Source organism: Dipodomys spectabilis, unplaced genomic scaffold (assembly GCF_019054845.1).
Source record: "Dipodomys spectabilis isolate Male_0828 unplaced genomic scaffold, ASM1905484v1 ptg000004l, whole genome shotgun sequence".
Lineage (NCBI taxonomy): Eukaryota > Metazoa > Chordata > Mammalia > Rodentia > Heteromyidae > Dipodomys > Dipodomys spectabilis.
This window is the reverse complement of record NW_024870681.1, coordinates 1814693-1831536: the sequence shown is the minus strand read 5'-3', so window position 1 is coordinate 1831536 and position 16844 is coordinate 1814693. Positions and strand designations below refer to the sequence as shown.

Genomic DNA, 16844 nt, shown 5'->3' with positions numbered 1-16844 from the left:
ATAGGTGTTCATGGCCCTGGGCAAGCCAGTTATCCAGCAGCTAAGAGTTGAGTTTGCTGTACCTGGAACATCTCTTTGCCCCAGTTCCTGGCCCTGAAGAGCACAGCTTTGAAGAAGGATCCCGAGTAAGTGGAAGGGGGCTTATAAACAAGCCTCAGAAATGAGGGCCACTGGAAGACTTCTGAAATTTAACCGAACAGGAAGTACAGGTGGGGAGGACCAGCCATCTGCTCAGAGCCACCAGAGTCAGGGCCTACTGCAGTCCCATGGTGAGCCACTCACCCGGCTCAGCCCCATGCAGCAACTGCTCTTCTCCAGGTCCAAGGATTCCAGCAGCTCTTCCACGGCCTGAGGAGAGAGGTGATGATCAGGGAGCTCACCGAGCTCCTCCCCATGTCCAATGACTCATCTTTGTCCCCTACCCAGCCCAGGCAGCCTACTATTTGTTCCATGAGTTCTTATTTTTAAAATTATCTTTCTTTATTTACTTATTTTTGTTGGTCGTGGAACTGGAACTCTGGGCCTGGGTGCTGTCCCTCAGCTCTTCAGCTCAAGGATAGTGTTCTACTACTGGAGCCACAGTGCCACTTCTGGCTTTTTTTTTTTTTTTTTTTTTGCTTATGTGGTGCTGAGGAATTGAACCCAGGGCCTCATGAATGCAAGGCAAGTACTCTACCACTGAGCCACCTTCCCAGCCCTTTTAAAATTATCTTTAAGTAGATGCTATAACCTCTTCTTGTGTCTTCCCCTCTTTTTGTCTCCAGGAATCAACTATAAGAGGAATAAACTGTCTTGTTGGGGAGCAATAAGAGTGAACTTGTGAAGATCTCAGAGTGGGAGGCATCTAAGTTAGACAGAGCACGTACAAGGAAGTGGAACTGTGGCTCAAGTTGAAGAGCACCAGCCTTAAGTAACAAAGCTAAGAGACAGCACTCACCTCCATTCAAGCCCTAGTACCAGAAAAAACAAAAAAGAAAACAACAAAAAGAAAAAACTAAAATCAGGGCATGGATGGCATTCTGGAGCTGTGTAAGCTCAGAATTTAGACACAAGAACCAGCTAGACAAAAGAGGAGAGATGGCATTTCAGGCAATGTGATCAATAGGAGCAAACGCCCTAGAGTCCAGGAGAGCTGAGTGCCTGGAGGGGACCTCAAGTGCTCCACAGGGATTGGAGAGAAGTGGGCAAGGGAGGTGCTACAGGAAGGGGGAGGAAGGAGGAGAAACCAATGTGGACCCCTGCAGGGTTCTCTCCACCAGGAACCCAACCACACTTTGTAGAGGTCACTCCTCAAAGCAAGGAAAACAAGCGAAACAGCAGATTTGGGAAAATGGGGTTGGTTTGACCATGCTGGGTTGTGTGCAGAGGAACACAGATGGACAAGTCTGTAAGGCAGTGCCTGGAGCTCAGGAGAGGCCTAGGCTCGGGTATTGATCTGAGAGTCGTCGATATATATGCGGTAATTGAAGTGATGAGTGGGAGTGAGATCCAAGAAGAGGGAGTAGAATAGAAAACAGGCAAGGGGAAAGTGTTGAAGACAGAGACCTATACTGAGGGGCTGAGGAGAAACAAAGGTGTTCAGAGAGAGCAGAGACAAGCAAAATCAGGAGTAATAGCAAAGAAGAGCAGCAGGGACTGTTTCAGAAATAAGGAAGCCATCAGCAAAGTCACATGTTGTCTAGAATTCAAGGAACAGAAGAACAGACAAGTGCCTATTGGCTCTGGCAACATAGAGGGAATGGGGAGCCCAGTCCCACCGTGGCAGACTGGGAATGAGGCAGCTGAGAGTGAAGTATGAGCAGTAGCTGAAGTGACACTCAGGAGAGAAGCACTGATGGTGGTCCAGGGCAGGAGACTGGTGTCAGAGGCTACATGGAAGACTCCTTACCGACTACAAATCTGTGAAACATTTCTCCATGGAAAGAAGGGAACCAAGAAAAGCTAAATAACAAGAAAGGATGAGGGCTGGGAAGTTGGCTCAGTGGTAGAGCGCTTGCCTTGTATGCATGAGGCACTGGGTTCGATTCCCCAGCACCACATAAGCAAAAAGGAAAAAAGCCGGAAGTGGCGCTGTGGCTCAAGTGGTAGAGCACTAGCCTTGAGCTGAAGAGCTGAGGGACAGTGCCCAGGTCCAGAGTTTAGGCCCACAACCGGACCCAAAAAAAAAAAAAAAGAAAGGATGAGTTATCATGGCTGGAACAGTCTCTGGGGAGCCAGCAGGGATGGATTCCAAGGCACAGAGGAAGGAATGGCATCAGAGGGACACCGCTCCTGCTGAGATAGGAGGGGTGGGGGAAGGAGGAGGCAAAAGAAGAGAAGTTCAATAATGGCATTCTTGTGAAGTGGATCCTTGATTTTATTAGAGTTTAGGGGAAAGGTCATTTGCTGGGAGATAACCTGGGAAGGTTCAGTGCGGGGATTTGTAGAGAAGGAAATTGGGTTCTGGGGCTGATGAGCACTGGGTCATCTCAGGGGCTACTCTAAGCCTAGGAACCTTGAACCTGTAGAAATTCAAGTCCACAGAGTTGTATAATTTTTCTCCCATAGTTTTTGGGAGCCACTTCAGAGTAGTGGTTTGGTAAGGCAGGAGCTATGGGAGGCTCAGGAAAGCAGAGGGTGAAGGAGACCGAGTGACTGGTGGGTTGAATGACAGTGTCAAGGCTGAGTGGAAAAGGAAGTGAAGTCAGAAAGGTATTGAATACAGTGAGGTCAGGAAAGGAGAGGTCTTCATGGTGTCTCCAAAGATTAAGTATCCTGAGAGGATACAAGATGGATGCCATGGTCAGAGAAAGCCATGCGACTATTTAAAGATTCTGGAGGCACAACATTTCCAGGGATGACAAGGGCAGCACTTGTGTAGCCCTAAGTGGGAGGCTGGAATGGAGGTCAAGGAGCAGCAAGAAGAGGATGAGATGAGGCCTGAGGTGGGCCGTTTATATCCACAACCAGGTTTCCCAGAGCATAGCAGGCATGAGAATGAAGAGCTCTTTCAGGCCTCCATAATGGTGGGTCTGTGATTTGGGCAATGGGAGAAGGCCCTTGGGGAAAGGCTGAGCAACAGTGTGGGGTTTCCTGCCCCCCCCCACTACCCACTACGGAGTTCTCTCTGGAGAGTCTAGTGGATGCCTTATGCCAGCACCAGAGGAGGAAGGCTTCTTTGTCCATGGAGCCCTTTGGCTGCTGGAGGAGCTGCCTCTGGGGCTCAAGGAGGCAGCCTAGAATAACAGAGACACTGACTCTACAGTGAATTCACCATTCTAGGCTTGTGAGAGGCCCAGCAACCTCATTATCCCCACCCCTGGCACTAAGAAAGGGTTATCATATCAACCTTTCTCCTAGACATTCTCGCCTCACACCTGGGTTCCTCTTATAGGAACCACATTCTGTCACAGGGGCCAAAGCTGAGGGGCCCAGATGCCATCAGTGAGGCATCCAAAACTACTAGCCTTCATCAACCACTCCGGAGGGCCTGGCCCTGCTTACCCTTAGATAATGTCTAGCTCACCCTGAGCAGACATCCTCAGTTGCAGCTTGCAAAGATGGTACGGCTCCTCTTCAGTTCCCATAGTCCTGCCTTCACCCTGGTGTCATAGTGTGATATCCCTGTCCTAGCCCTGCTTGGCTCTCAGCAGAGCCCTCAGCAAGGGCCAACCTACTCTCTCTCTAGCCAAGCAAGAGCGTGGCTTTTTCACTCAAGGCTGGTGTTCTCTCACTTGAGCCACACCTCTACTTCCAGGTTTTTGCTGGTTAATTGGAGAAAATAGTCTCACAGACTTTCCTGCCCAGGCTGGCTTCAAACTGTGCTCCTCAGATCTCAGCCTCCTGAGTAGTGAGGATTGCAGGTGTGATCCAACAGTGCCTGGCCCCAGCCTGTCTCTAGGGGAGGAAAGGCAGTTTTTTATGGGGTTCTCAGTAAGGGTAAAGAGGTTACAGGGAGCTTGGACACCCAGACCTACCCGCTTTTCATCCACCACGATGTAGTTGCGCCCATGTTTCTTGGTCAGGTGTGGGGCCAGGACATCAAAGCGACGGCGGAACTCGGAAAACACCATGTGGTCAGGGTAACCTAGAGAGAGAACAGCCCGGAGCTGGGTCCATCAACTCTTCACCTGCTCCCGGCAGGCCTCCAAAGCCAGTGGTGCCCAGGTGGGGAGTTACGAATGTCAGGAACTGCAGGGGTAGGTAGCTTGTGCTTGGGGCAGGCCCAGAAAGGACAGAGGAAGGTGAAGACATCCTCAGGACCATCAGCTGTTCCACAGCAGGGCAGAAAGGTTAAAAGGGGAGCAGGTTCCTTTAAAGAGAAGTGAGCAACCACTCAACAGGGTGTGCAAGTGAAAGGGTGGGTGGCTGACCACCGGGAAAGAAGGTTAGGGTGTCAGGGGGACCACTGGGATGCTTTCTAGCATTCAAGTCTATGACTCTGTGATACTGCAGAGATCAAAGTCTGGAAGATCTAATAAGAAAAACAATGGGACTTCAATCATAGCTGAAAAAGAGGTTAAGGTCTAGCCTTGGAATCCAGGCCCTGCCTCTTATAATCATGTGGCCTTGGACAATCATCCTGAGTCTTAAGGTTTTTGTTTTGTTTTTTCTTTTATGTGGCATTGGGGTTTGAACTCAGGGCTAGTCAAGTTCTCTACCACTGGAGACATGCCTTCATTGCTTTTCCCTTGAATTTGTTTCTAAATAAGGTTATGTGCTTTTACCCAAGCTGGCCTCAGACTTCTCACCTGTGCATCCCAAGTAGCTGGGATTACCAGCATAAACTACCATATTTAGCCATAAGCTTCACTTTCTTCACCTTACTTAACTAGTTAGTTATTGGTGCTGGGGATCAAACCAAGGCCTCACACCTGCTAAAAAGACACTCTCCACTAAGTCACAAGCCCAGTCCTATTTTCACCTTTAAACGGGGCCCAAACACTTATTCCACATGGTAGTCATGGAGACTAAATGAGAAGATATGTAGAAAGTGCAGCTTGACTCACTTGATGGGCGGTCCCTGAAATCCTTTCCTGTCCACTGTCCCTTGAAGCAGAATTTCAGAAAAGGCTGCCTGCTCTACTCTGACCTTGAGTTTTACACCAAATGACCAAACAATAAAATAAAATAAATCCTTGGTAGATTCTCTTTCCTTAAAGAATTTCTGAGTTTGGGGTCAAGGGAAGAGTGAGATGGCTTCCTGCTTGGAGCAAGGTTGAAGCAGTGGCCAGCAGGAGGTGACCCCAAGTCACCCTGAGTCCATGTTGGAGGGTCAAGAGGTCCATTCCTATCGAGTCATAGCATTTCAAACTAGAAAGGGGTCTAGACCAGGTCCACCTCAGCTGTCATCCAAGGAAACTGAGGCCTAGAAAGGGATGAGTAGCCTTGCCTGAGGTCTCACAGGCTGCAGCTGAGGCAGGGCTGGACTTCACACCTGGGCTGCTGACAGCCAGCCCAGGGATCGCACTGCCACACAGGCTAGCCAGCTCTGGGAAACCCTCCAACTGGGAGATGAGGCTGATGCATGTGCCTGATAATTGAAACAGGAGGCGGGGGCCGCTGAGGGGCCAAGACAAAGTGAGCTATTGATTGTATCTGAATTGCAATTAAATTGATGGGCCGGGATAGCAGGTCTGGACGCCTGGCATCTTAATTAATCATCAGTGCTATCGATGGTGGCTGGGGGTGGGGGAGACCGGGCCTGCTGCTGCTGGCCTCATCGATCTGCTTGTTTGAGTAAAGCACATTGATTTTGGTTCAGAGCGGTAACAATCTGGTTTTGAAATAATAAACACCAACTCCATATCAAGACGTGGGGACAGATCGATGATTTATTTAGAGCAGGGCAGGGAGCCTGCTTCCTGGCTTTAGCTGCTGAGGAAAAGTGACATTGCCCATGGGGATTTCTCAAGGGGACCTGGCTGTGGGTGGGTGAGACCCCCACCTGCTCTTCAAGCTAAGGGGGGAAAAAAGCAGAAACCTGGCAACTCCTAACTTCTTGGGCAAATAAAAGCCTTCTAGAGCCAGATTTGCCTGGACAGAAACCAGCTCTGCTACTTATGAGCTGTGTAACTTAGGGCATACAACATAGCCTCTCTGTGTCTCAGTCTCCTTAACTTGAAGATAATAGTTTCTACCTCATGAGGTGGGTAGAAGAGTTGAGAACAGTACCTAAGGAGCTGTAAAGGCTCTGAGAATGGTAAGTACCAGCACTGTAATCTCTGATCACTTCTTCTAGCTGGGTCTATAAAAATGTCTGTGTGACCTTTCCTGGGAATCTTCAATACTTCAGAGAGATTTAGCACCTGGTGTCCCCCTGGGCAGATGGAACTGAAAGGGCACGGAGTCTGCTGCCATGGGCAGTAGATCTGTGCACACTGGGGAGGAGGGACCAGGGGGAGATGTAGGAACAAATGATAGCATGTAGGGAGGAGAGGGAAGGGGACGAAGAGAACTTGAATGAGGAAGAGAGAGGTCACAGGATGGAGAGAAATAAAGAAAGGAATGGAGCTGGGCACCTGTGGCTCACGCTTATAATCCTAGCTACTCAGGAGGCTGAGAGATCTGAAAAGTGTGGTTCAAAGCCAGTCTAGACGGGAAAGTCCATGAGACTCTTATCTCCAATTAGCCACCAGAAAGTGAGAAGTGGCACTGTGGCTCAAAGTGGTATAGTATTAGCCTTGAGCAAAAAAGCTCAAGGACAGTGCCCAGGCCCTGAGTTCAAGCCCCATGACTAAGAAAGGGGCAGTGGGGGGCGGGGAGGGAAGGAAGGTAGGTTGCGCTGGGAAAGATGAGAAGAGAGATCCTATATGAAGCACCACGGCAGAGAAGAGCATGGGGAAGGAGACATAGAGCCAATCCCAAGACAAGAAGGACACAGCACCTTCCAGCTCTCTGGGCTCCATATGGGAGGCTGGGTGGGGCCAGCTTTGGGAAAGAGGTGTCAGGGTTTGAGGTATCTCACCTTGGCGGTACATGCGCATTGCATCAAGCACTCGGGAGCCCCGGAGCTGGGCACGGAGTAGGGGCACATCCAGCTGCAAGAGCCCAGCCTCGCAGGGGTCTCCTGGGGGCAGGTCTAGCTCGCTGCTGCTGCTTACACGGCGTGAGGAGGCAGATCGAGGTTCCCCGGCCCAGCCCTCAGCCACAGGCAGGAAGCAGTGTACAAAGTGCATCTTGGACCTCTTGATGGTGTCAATGAGGGCATCCTGCCAAAGGGGAAGGGAGCACCCGCCCAGTGAGCTCTGATGGCCTGAGGCCAGGCCAGTAGGGACTGGAGACAGCAGTGCTACTCTTCATGGGATAGCAGGTGGCCTACCATGGGCCCGAACATGCTGAGTCTGGTCAACTCTGCCCTCCTTGAGGCTGGGCTGGGCACTCCCAGGCAACTCCAGTTAAGGCAGGTGGTCAGCGCTAGGCAGGCACTCAATGGCCTGGGTTGTATCCAAGTATCAGGAGCTAGAACCTGGCTGGACACTCACCACCTGCAGCTTAATCTGGATGCACAAGGACTTCTTCTTGACAGCTGCCATGCCTGTGGTGAAGGTCTTCCTCATGCTGGTGGCCCGGCGCAGGGCTAGCTGTGAGCCACCCTCCAGGCCTGCGACAGAGCCCGAGAGTACAGTGGCACTGCCTGCCCGGCCCAGAAACAGGTTGCTGATGATCTTTCTGTCAGAGCGAGGACAGGAGAGAAGAGTCACATTGGTGGGACAGAAAAGGGCAGGCCCTCTTCGAGTTCCTAGGTACCAAACCACTGGTTATAGCCAGAGGCCTGGGTCATCTGGGCTAGGGCATTGTATTCCACACAGGACTTGGTGTGAGTTTTCAAGCTGTAGGAAGAGGTGGGCAGAAGCCAAGGCGCAGGTAGGGATGGGTAGATGGCAATCCATTCCTCCCCCTTGGGGTTTTGGTAAAGGGCAGAAGGCTTTCTCACATAGAGTTTGCCATGTGCTAACATACTATATAATTTTCTTGTTTCATTTGTTGTTCATTATCTCTCTACCTCTCTAGAACACAAACTCCAGGGGACAGAGATTTGTAATGTTTTCACTTCTATTTGCTAAGTATCTATCAGCCTCTGTCACAGAATAAATGCCCAATAAAATCATTGAGTGACAGGGCTGATATAACTACAGGTGTGTGTGTGTGTGTGTGTGTGTGTGTGTGTGTGCGTGTGTGCGTGTGTGCGCGCGCCGCGCGCGCACATGCATACCATTACAGGAGCTTGAACTCAGGGCCTTGTGCTCTTACTTGGCTTTTCCACTAAAGGCTGGTACTCTACTACTTGAGCCACAGCTCCACTTCGTTTTTTGCTGGTTAACTAGAAACAGGAGTCTCAGGCTTTTCTGCCCTGGTTGGCTTTGAACTGCAATCCTCAGATCTCACCCTCCTGAGTAGCTAGGATTACAGGCATGAGCTATGGGAGCAGGGTTTGACTTTGGGGTTTCTAGGGCTCTTCCTGCCTTCTCCAAAGCATGAGGTTGCCATCCGAATTGAAAACGAGTTGCCTCCAACCATGTCGGTCTCCCACACAGAGGCCATCCTAGTGCCCTCAAGACCAGCTGGCCATTACCTCTCAGAGACTGCAGGCTGTCTGCTTTGCTGGTAAGAACCTGTGGGACACCTCCAGGGGAAGGGAGTGCAGAGAACAATTGTGGGGACAAGACCTGAGAGTGATGTCCTTACTTTTGGGAATCCTGCAGGAGCCGAGAAGCATTCTGGGTGGCTGGGTTCTGCTTGGTGTAACTCAGCCAGCCAGCCATATTGTATTCCACCCAGTTGGTGCCATGGCTGTGGCCCAGGAGAAAATGATGTGGTTTGCTGCTGCGCAGAAGGGGGCTTTGGCCTGGGGGGAGGTGGGGAGGTAAAGCAAGTTTTGGATGGTCAGGGCACAAAGATTAGGGATTCAATGTGCCCCCCCCCCCCCCCCGGCCAGTGCCTCTTGGGCCCACACAGATAGGTCTTCTGTTGAGGAAAGAGAGGAGCTACCTTTTTTGTCACCTTCCTGAGGACCGTAATAAGAGAAAAGGCGCTCCAGGAGGGTGTCCTCAGTGGCCCCCGGCACCAGTGCCTCCTCTTCCAGCAGCCACAGCAGGCCCCTTGCCTCATCTGCACGGGCCAGCGAACGGACCTGTGGAGAAGGTTAGAAATCCTGCCTTGCCATGTGGAGCTGTGGGAAAGGAGCTCCTAGCCCCAACTATACACCATCAACACACATGCACGCGCCACAGTGCCTCACTGCTGCTTACTGCTGACACCTTGTGGAGGAGGTGGACAATGAGGGGGAAAGAGGCCTATGGAGAGTTCAGAGAGCCCACAACAAATAATTTCTGGGAATGAAGTCCAAGGACAGCAAAGACTGAGCAAATCCAGAGACTCTACCCCCATCCTCCCTCCCTCAGAGGTGTCAGGAACTTGGAAGAAGCCCCATATTATCTTCACTGCCTGAGATGAACCAGGTTAAAGGACACAAGGCCCTGAGCACTGTGTGTGGCTGGCCCGAAGAAAGCTCTAAATTAATTGTGGCTGAAGGGATAACTTGGAGAACCCAGACTGTGCCCAGATTCCCGCAGGTGGGACCCTGCAGGGGTCCAACTCAAGGGCCAGAACTCTGAAACAAATGACCCCATGGAGGTAGTGGCCAACGGCAGAGGTAGGGGCAAGACAGAGGGAACAAGCACCGATGAGCTGTAGCCAACTGCTGTCCTAGGAAAACATAGACCTCATGTTGGTAGACCCTTTGGGTTCTCAAGAGAGGTAGCATTCTGTTTCTTTATACCCCATAAAGACCAAGATGTGGCCACATCTGGCCTGAATGTGTCTTCCCTATTCAATTTCCATGTCTTCTTTGGGCAAGAAGAAAATGCCTGAACTCACTATATGCCTTGGCCTTTACGTACTGGAGGACAAGAAGATGAGAAAAGTGCTATTGTCCTGTTCTCTGACCCCAGCCACCTGCATCTCCTCCCCCCAGCTACCCAAGGTATCGGCATGATTACCAGAAGGAAACAAAAATGACTGAGGACTGGGGGGGCTGGGGGTGAGAGTATCTACAGTACTCTAGCAGCTGGAGGTGAATGGCAGGAAGGACAATGAAGCCACTAAGTAGTGACTAATGCCAAAGCCCATCAAATAATGGAGACCAAAGGGATAGGATGGCCATGCCCCAGCCCAACACACATCGCACCCTCTGCTGCTCATAAGACACATGGATGAACGCCTCCCATCTCCTGGGAATGGCAAGGGCTTTCAAGGGAAGCTGTCCTGGAAGACCAGGTATCAAGAAAAGGAAATCCACCTTCCCTTGGGAGGTGCAGAACTTGAGCACTTTATGCTTTTACTCATGCTGGCCTAGCAGAGCCTTGTTTCAGGGAAGAAGGAGAACCAAGCAGGTCCAAAGCAGTGTGGGAAGCTCAGTAGTGCAGCAAAAAGCAGCATTGGCTTTAAAGCACTGTGTAGAAGTCCTCGGATTGAAGTAGCCACCAAATGCCAAATGTTCAGCAGGCACTAAGGTGGGTGTGCAAGATGCTAGTCCAAAGAATGATGGAGCATTCTTTCCCTAAGGTAGAAGGGTGAAGGCTCATGTCCATGCCCATCCTCTCCCAGGGTACTTTAAAGCCTGGTACTCCTTTCCTGTTTCAGCAGGATGCTGTTTTTCTCACTAGGCTACCTCAGTCCTCTTGTAGGGGACAATGGGAGGGGATGAATGACTACGTCCTCTGGGCCCAGATCCTCATTCCCAAGCAGACACCAGGCTCCTAGAAGATGGTTCAGCCATCCACAGAGTCAAGCCTGAGCCTCAACTGGCTAAAAAAAAGTGGGACATCCTCCTGTTTGACTGTTTGGAATACAGGCACACTGTATCAGTCATAAAGCCACCTTTCTGGACAGACTGAGTGCTGAGGGCCAGGGTGCTATGGCACTATGCTCCATGCTGTCTAGGCCTGACTGTGGGCCCTCCTTTGGCTCATAATGACAGTCCTAGCAGTGCCAAGACCTTATCAGAGGCAAAGGTATAAAAGAACCCAACAAGGCCAGCCCAGACCTCCCCCACATTCTTACCAGGGATTGGTGGGAGGCCTGGTCCACGGCGGCCACTGCGTCGTCTGTGGCTGGCTCCAAGTCGTCAAATGCCAGCTCAATGTTCTCCTAAGAAGGAAGGTGGAGCATTACTGAGCATGGGGATACGTATGAGGCACAGGCACACCCTTTGAACAGGTCACGCAGGGCCTTCTGGGGACAGCAAATCTAACCTCCTATCCCATGCAAGGGATCCCTTCAAGGAGCAAAGAACCCTTGCTCACCAACTCTCAAGTTATCACACTGTTTATGGATAGCTAAAATTCTCATAACCTCTTTTTATACTAATCCAAAGTCATCTCCTCTTGTTATTCACATTGGTTGATTAGGAAGTGCAGAATACTCTCAATTTCACACCATAATCCTTGGAACAGGGGAAGAAAACTGGCATGTTCCTCCTGAGTCTTTTATCATCCAAGATAAACACTCTCCTCGGTTCATTTCAGGTGAGGAAGGACTTTTAGATCTTTTTTCATCTGGGATGCATTTTTAGGGAGGGGCTCTAAATAATCAACCACTAACCAACAATCAGGAAGAAGGAACCCTACAAAAGGGAGTCTGGGTCCAGATACACACGAACCTTGGGCATTCAGAGCATAGAAGGGTGTTGACAGAAGGCACAGAGGGACTTCCAGGGACCCTGAATATGACTTAAGTTTGTGGAGAGCAAATTCTTTTTGCTATTGTTCTTGGGGATTGAACTCAGGGCTTGGGCACTGTCCCTGAGCTCTTTTGCTCAAGGCTAGCACTCTACTACTTTGAGCCACAGCTCTACTTCTGGTTTTCTGGTGGTCAATTAGAGATAAGAGTCTCATGGGCTTTCCAGTTAGGGCTGGCTTCAAGCCATGATCCTCAGATCTCAGCCTCCTGAGTAGCAAGGATTATAGGCATGAGCCATTAGCACCCAGCCAAGAGCAAATTCTTGATAAAGTAAGAGTGTAACCAAGGCCAAAGAGCAGGACAAGATTACCATTCTAAAAAGTAGGGCAGGGCAGAAACTAAGAGGGAGTAGAGAGCTAGGAAGGATCAGCCTTCCCACATCCACAGAAGCCCCTCTAGAGAGGCCTTGAAAGTGAGGCTGGGGTAGGGCACAGGCAGGGTCCAGATGGAAGCTACCTCCTTGTATCTTTCCAACTCCTGCACGAAAGTACGTTCATGGAAGAGCCTCTGCAGCCGGTCTTGAGCGTAGTTATGGCATAGCTCCTCAAAGGAGGCTCCACGGGTTGACCCTCCCTGCTCAGGGTTCTGGAAGCCTGGAGTGTCCACAATCATCATGGAGCAGAGCGAGTGCTGGCTGGACTTGAGAGCCCTTCATAGGGAAAGCCTGGATCAGAGCTAGCCAGAATACTACCATAGAATGGGTCCCATTGGTCAGGCTCTGGTATGCAGCAAATCCCCATCCCTGCCCAAGTTGTGCCCCAGTGAGGCAAGAGTATCTTACCTTACTGTCCACAGAGACAGTGAGCCCTCTGTTGGTGGAGGATAGCCCTGCCTTAGCCAACAGGCACAAAGACATCAACCTACCTTTGCCAAAGCGGGAAGTGGGGAGAACCTGGGTTCTGCTTGACACTCACCTATTCACCAAGGAGATGAGAAGGGTAAAAAGCTCACTGTAGAGGCCAGACGCCATGCCCTCTAGGCACTCGAGAGCACTTAGTTTGGGCCCTGTGGGAAAAAAGATCAGCTCTAGCTCCTATCCCCTGGACCACTCCCCTACTTTGAAACAGTTCCTACCCATTTAGTCAGAATGGGGTCCTGGGACTGGGCCCACCCACTGATGCTCCCATGAGAGCATCTATTCACATAGACAGTCTCTCCCATCTCCCAGGATGGCAACCAACTCCAGGTGAGGCCTCCAAATCCCACCCACCTGCAAGGGGACTACAGAGGATGGGGTAGGGTGGAGGGGGGAGATGTACCTGTGCCTTCTCCCAGACTGCTCTCCTCAGGGCCCTGACGGAAGGAGGTAGAGCGTTGCAGGGTGCCACCCTTGAGGTGGTGCTTAAAGATAGCTGAGGACAGCTCCTCCAGGCTACAGCCCAGCAGATATGCAGCTTTCTGGGCCCACTCATGGCGAGCAAACTGCTTACGCCCAGCTGTGGGGTGGAAAAAGGGATCTAGCATCTTGGGTTTTTCTCCTTAGGCTGACTGATGATCAGTGTGGCTTTGGCTCCCTCACTCCCACAGGACTGGGGAGAAAATATCTTCTGGAGGCAAAGTCCAGCCCTGATGACACCACATGGGCTTCGTGGGAACACGGACAGCCAGCAGCTGTCCCTGACAGTATTTCCCGTGTCCCTTGGTGTAAAGAATAAAAGAAGCAGTAACTCCACAAACTGCCACCAGAGGGCACCCAGTCAGCCTCAAAACTCCCTTCTGTCCAAGGATGCCCAACTTGGGCTGGGAAAAGACGAGGTCAAAGGATAAATGGGCTCACCCAGGATGAGAGCAAGAACCACAAGTGCCTATGGAAGACTCAGCATGAGAGAGTAGCCTTGCCTGCCCCTTCCCTGGATGCATTAGGACCCCCCACTCCTCTTGCCCCAGGGGAGACCACAGACACCTCCATAGCTCAACAGTGGGGAGGCAACAAGGCCGCAGGGGAAAAGGAACAGCCCACACAGACATATGCGCCTCAGCCAACATGAGTCTAATCACAGCAATTAGGGAAAGCTAACAAGAAACAAGGTTTTACCTTCAGCAGCTTCTGTAAGGCAAAGGACCAGCATGCAGCATGCAAAGAAAAACAGTGTGTTAGCAAACAGTCATCAACTGAGCCTGCCAGGCCCTCAGGAAGGGACTGTGGGGGGTGGGGGTTTATGAAGATGAGCAGACAAGAAAATAACACATTCAGCTCTGGAGACACCGACACATACTCACAGGCTCAAAGAGTATGTTTGTGGATGCCAATACACTGACACACACAGAAAGAGACCTGCAAAGATGTTCTAATACACACACACACACACACACACACACACACACAGAACATGGAAAATATTGGACTCTCTAAGGAGGTAGCCACACTACTCAATATCCAGAGTGCTCCACCTACAGTCATAGATGTATAGGTACCCCTCAGGGTAAACAAACACAAAACACAGCCACACATCTGTCCACCCTCCCACACACACAAGCACTGGAAGGAACTTTAACCTAGAGCTGCTGCTTGTTGGTATGGGTGCCACTTGCAGTCACAAGGAGTCAAATACATAGATGACGGTTCTGCCATGCACCCATCACCATCAGTGCTAACCCCATCCCCACCCCTCCACCTGCTGTGCAGTCTGGATCCCTTCATATTCCAGAAGAAGACAGAGCCAAAGCCTGAGGTGCTGTTCAGAGCCAGCATCCCCTTTATCCTAAGCTGGAGGAGACAGGGGTGAAGAGGTGCTCACACTGCCACCTTCTAATGCAACCTCAGAGGAAGGAACAGCTCTCCCAAGCTCCCAAGCTAGACGCAGCCTTAACCATTCATAAGCCCCCAGAGCCCAAGTACCAAAGCTGCAGCCCATCCAACACCACGGTCCCAGGTGCCCCCTAGTGGCCTCCACCCTGACATGCAAAAGGAAAAGCAACGATTACCAAACCAACTAATAAAAGGGAAGAAGGGGGAAGCTGGCCTCAGGAAGCCCCAAGAAGGAAGCAAGCCCATATTGTCCCAAATGAGCCATCATTTGGGGACATCCTAAAAGCTCAAGGATCTGAGTGCAAGACCAATTAAGAAAAGCAGCTTTTCTGGGGACATGGAAAGCCCTACAGCCAATAGGCTCCCCTTCCACCCTTAACCTGGGGCTTCTGCCCAGACCAGTCCCTCTGTGCAATGAAAAAGAGTCCCCAGAAAGCCTAAGGAAACATCAGGACAGGGCAAGCAGTCCCTACATCCCAAGGAGGGCCAAGATCAGTTACCCGCTTCCTCCTCAGGGGCCTCTGTCAGGAAGGGAACAAGAATGAGAGTTATTCCAGGGGCTGCTCCGAGGGAATACCTTCCTTTCCCTTCAACCCACACCCCATCTGCCATGCATCATATTGTTCCTGGTTCTGCCAGCTAAGGCCAGGCCTCTGGCCTTCATTGGCAGTCATGCTTCTCCAATTCTGAGGTGGGGTGCTGAGAAGGTATACAAGCAAAAGTTGAATGTCTGCTAACAGCTGAGTCTATGTGGGATAAGACTAAATCAGAGGTGGGCAGGGCCTCTGCAAGTTCTCATGGTGACAAGGTAGGCCACAGGTTACCTTTGGTGGCTCCTGCAGCCCCCAGGTGGTAGATGGCAGCCAGGATGAGCCAGCAGGTCTTCTGCTCATCAGGGGAGATGGCCAGCACCTTCATGGCTGTCTGCAGCTTACTGAACTGTTGAGCTGCCTTCTGCTTCTCCTCAGGCTACAGAGGTAGATGGATATGCTAGCTTTGGATCTGGGAGGGACTTCTCTCCCAGCATGTCCGTGTATAGCTAGACCCTTGGGGAGGGCAGGGACAGGTAAAACCACCTTTGGGGCACTGCATGCCAATTGAAGCTACTTCTACCCCCAAGTTCCAGGGCTGTGCCCAGTCCCACAGGCCCCTCACCTTGGCCAGTGGCACAATCCCAAACACATTGTTCTCTGCCAAGTGGTTCAAGTGGAGCTCTGTCCTAGGGGTACAAATGAGACATCAGCATGGCCTGGTCCCCAGGCCAAGGCCATCTCTATCCCAAAGTGAAGACAGATAAACCTTCTTCCAGATTCTAAGTTCTGGCTGCCCATCATCATGATTATCAGGCCCATTATGCCACCTTTCCTAATTGGCCAAGGTGCCTCTGATGCAGAGTAACAGAGAGGCCGTGGAGGAAGGGTTCAGCCAGATCCCCTGGAAAGGTACAGGAAACCTGCCAGTAATGGGTACAGACTAGTCCTGTGCTATGAGAAGGGCTAAAGAAGATAATGCCTGGGGCTGCCTATTTGGACTTATCGTTTATCACTGTCCAGTGAACAGATAGCAAGTTGGAAGTTGTAAATGGAACAGCATGGCAAGGCAGCTGACAGGGCCAGAAAGGCCAACTGTAGGGCACTGGAGAAGGCTTGGCTCTTGGCTCCAGCTCAGTCTATACTAGCTCTGTGACTGCAGGAGAGTCACCCACCATGTGCACTCTAGATGGGCTTTCTTTCCCAGACCTAGCTTCCTGAGTAACAGAGATTCCTGGGAAGGCCCTGGAAATACTAAAGGATCAGTTCCTTCCCATACAGCAAGGCCCCAGACCCATGATCAAAAAGTTCCTGTAAGACAAGGTCTGAATCTCAATCATTTTGCCATTCCCAGGGTCCAGCTCAGAGCCTGGCACATAGCAGGCAATGTATATAGCACAGACAGCAATTAGGTCAGGAGCCCAGCCAATGGACTGCAGGTCAGAACCCCCTTACTGCACCCTCTGTCCAGCCTCACCTGAGGGTGCCATCCACACAGGCCAGCAGGTAATAGAAGACATTGAACGTGGCCTCACTGGCTGGGCGTCTGGCCACACGCAGCTTCTCCAGAAGCATCGTCTGTAGCACAGATGAAGTAAGGAAGGTCAGTACTGTGGGTCAAGCTCTTCGCACTCCATAAAGGAGGAGCCAAGCCTGATCCTCCAAGCCTACATCTTATTCTCAAGGTGCTCAGTTGGTGGCCAATCACCCCAGGGTTAAACAGGGCAGAAACCAGAGCCAGAGGAAAGACAGGCCCAGCTCCTGAATGGGGCCCTGCCACCTTGCCCAGGACCCAGATACCAGCTTTCCTGGAGTGAAGGAAAACTGTGGTGAGGAATTTTATT

At 51.2% G+C, this 16844-nt stretch overlaps 1 protein-coding gene across 10 annotated transcripts in view; it reads right to left on the bottom strand.

The window, feature by feature from the left end:
* The window catches only part of Myo18a (myosin XVIIIA), a 105396-nt gene that overhangs the window by 26850 nt on the left and 61702 nt on the right, over window positions 1-16844 (bottom strand). For 6 of the 10 annotated variants that reach the window (XM_042694196.1, XM_042694231.1, XM_042694205.1 and 3 more), the window contains 15 exons: window positions 16478-16578; window positions 15626-15689; window positions 15295-15439; window positions 14971-14991; window positions 13757-13768; window positions 12981-13157; window positions 12636-12726; window positions 12178-12370; window positions 11044-11130; window positions 8971-9112; window positions 8668-8827; window positions 7464-7650; window positions 6947-7190; window positions 3957-4066; window positions 283-348 (listed from right to left, as the gene is read on the bottom strand). In XM_042694196.1, the coding sequence (XP_042550130.1) occupies window positions 283-348; window positions 3957-4066; window positions 6947-7190; window positions 7464-7650; window positions 8668-8827; window positions 8971-9112; window positions 11044-11130; window positions 12178-12370; window positions 12636-12726; window positions 12981-13157; window positions 13757-13768; window positions 14971-14991; window positions 15295-15439; window positions 15626-15689; window positions 16478-16578 (1800 nt within the window). The remainder of the gene's footprint in view (window positions 1-282; window positions 349-3956; window positions 4067-6946; window positions 7191-7463; window positions 7651-8667; window positions 8828-8970; window positions 9113-11043; window positions 11131-12177; window positions 12371-12635; window positions 12727-12980; window positions 13158-13756; window positions 13769-14970; window positions 14992-15294; window positions 15440-15625; window positions 15690-16477; window positions 16579-16844) is intronic. The other 4 variants (XM_042694214.1, XM_042694239.1, XM_042694222.1 and 1 more) reach the window with 2 other exon arrangements.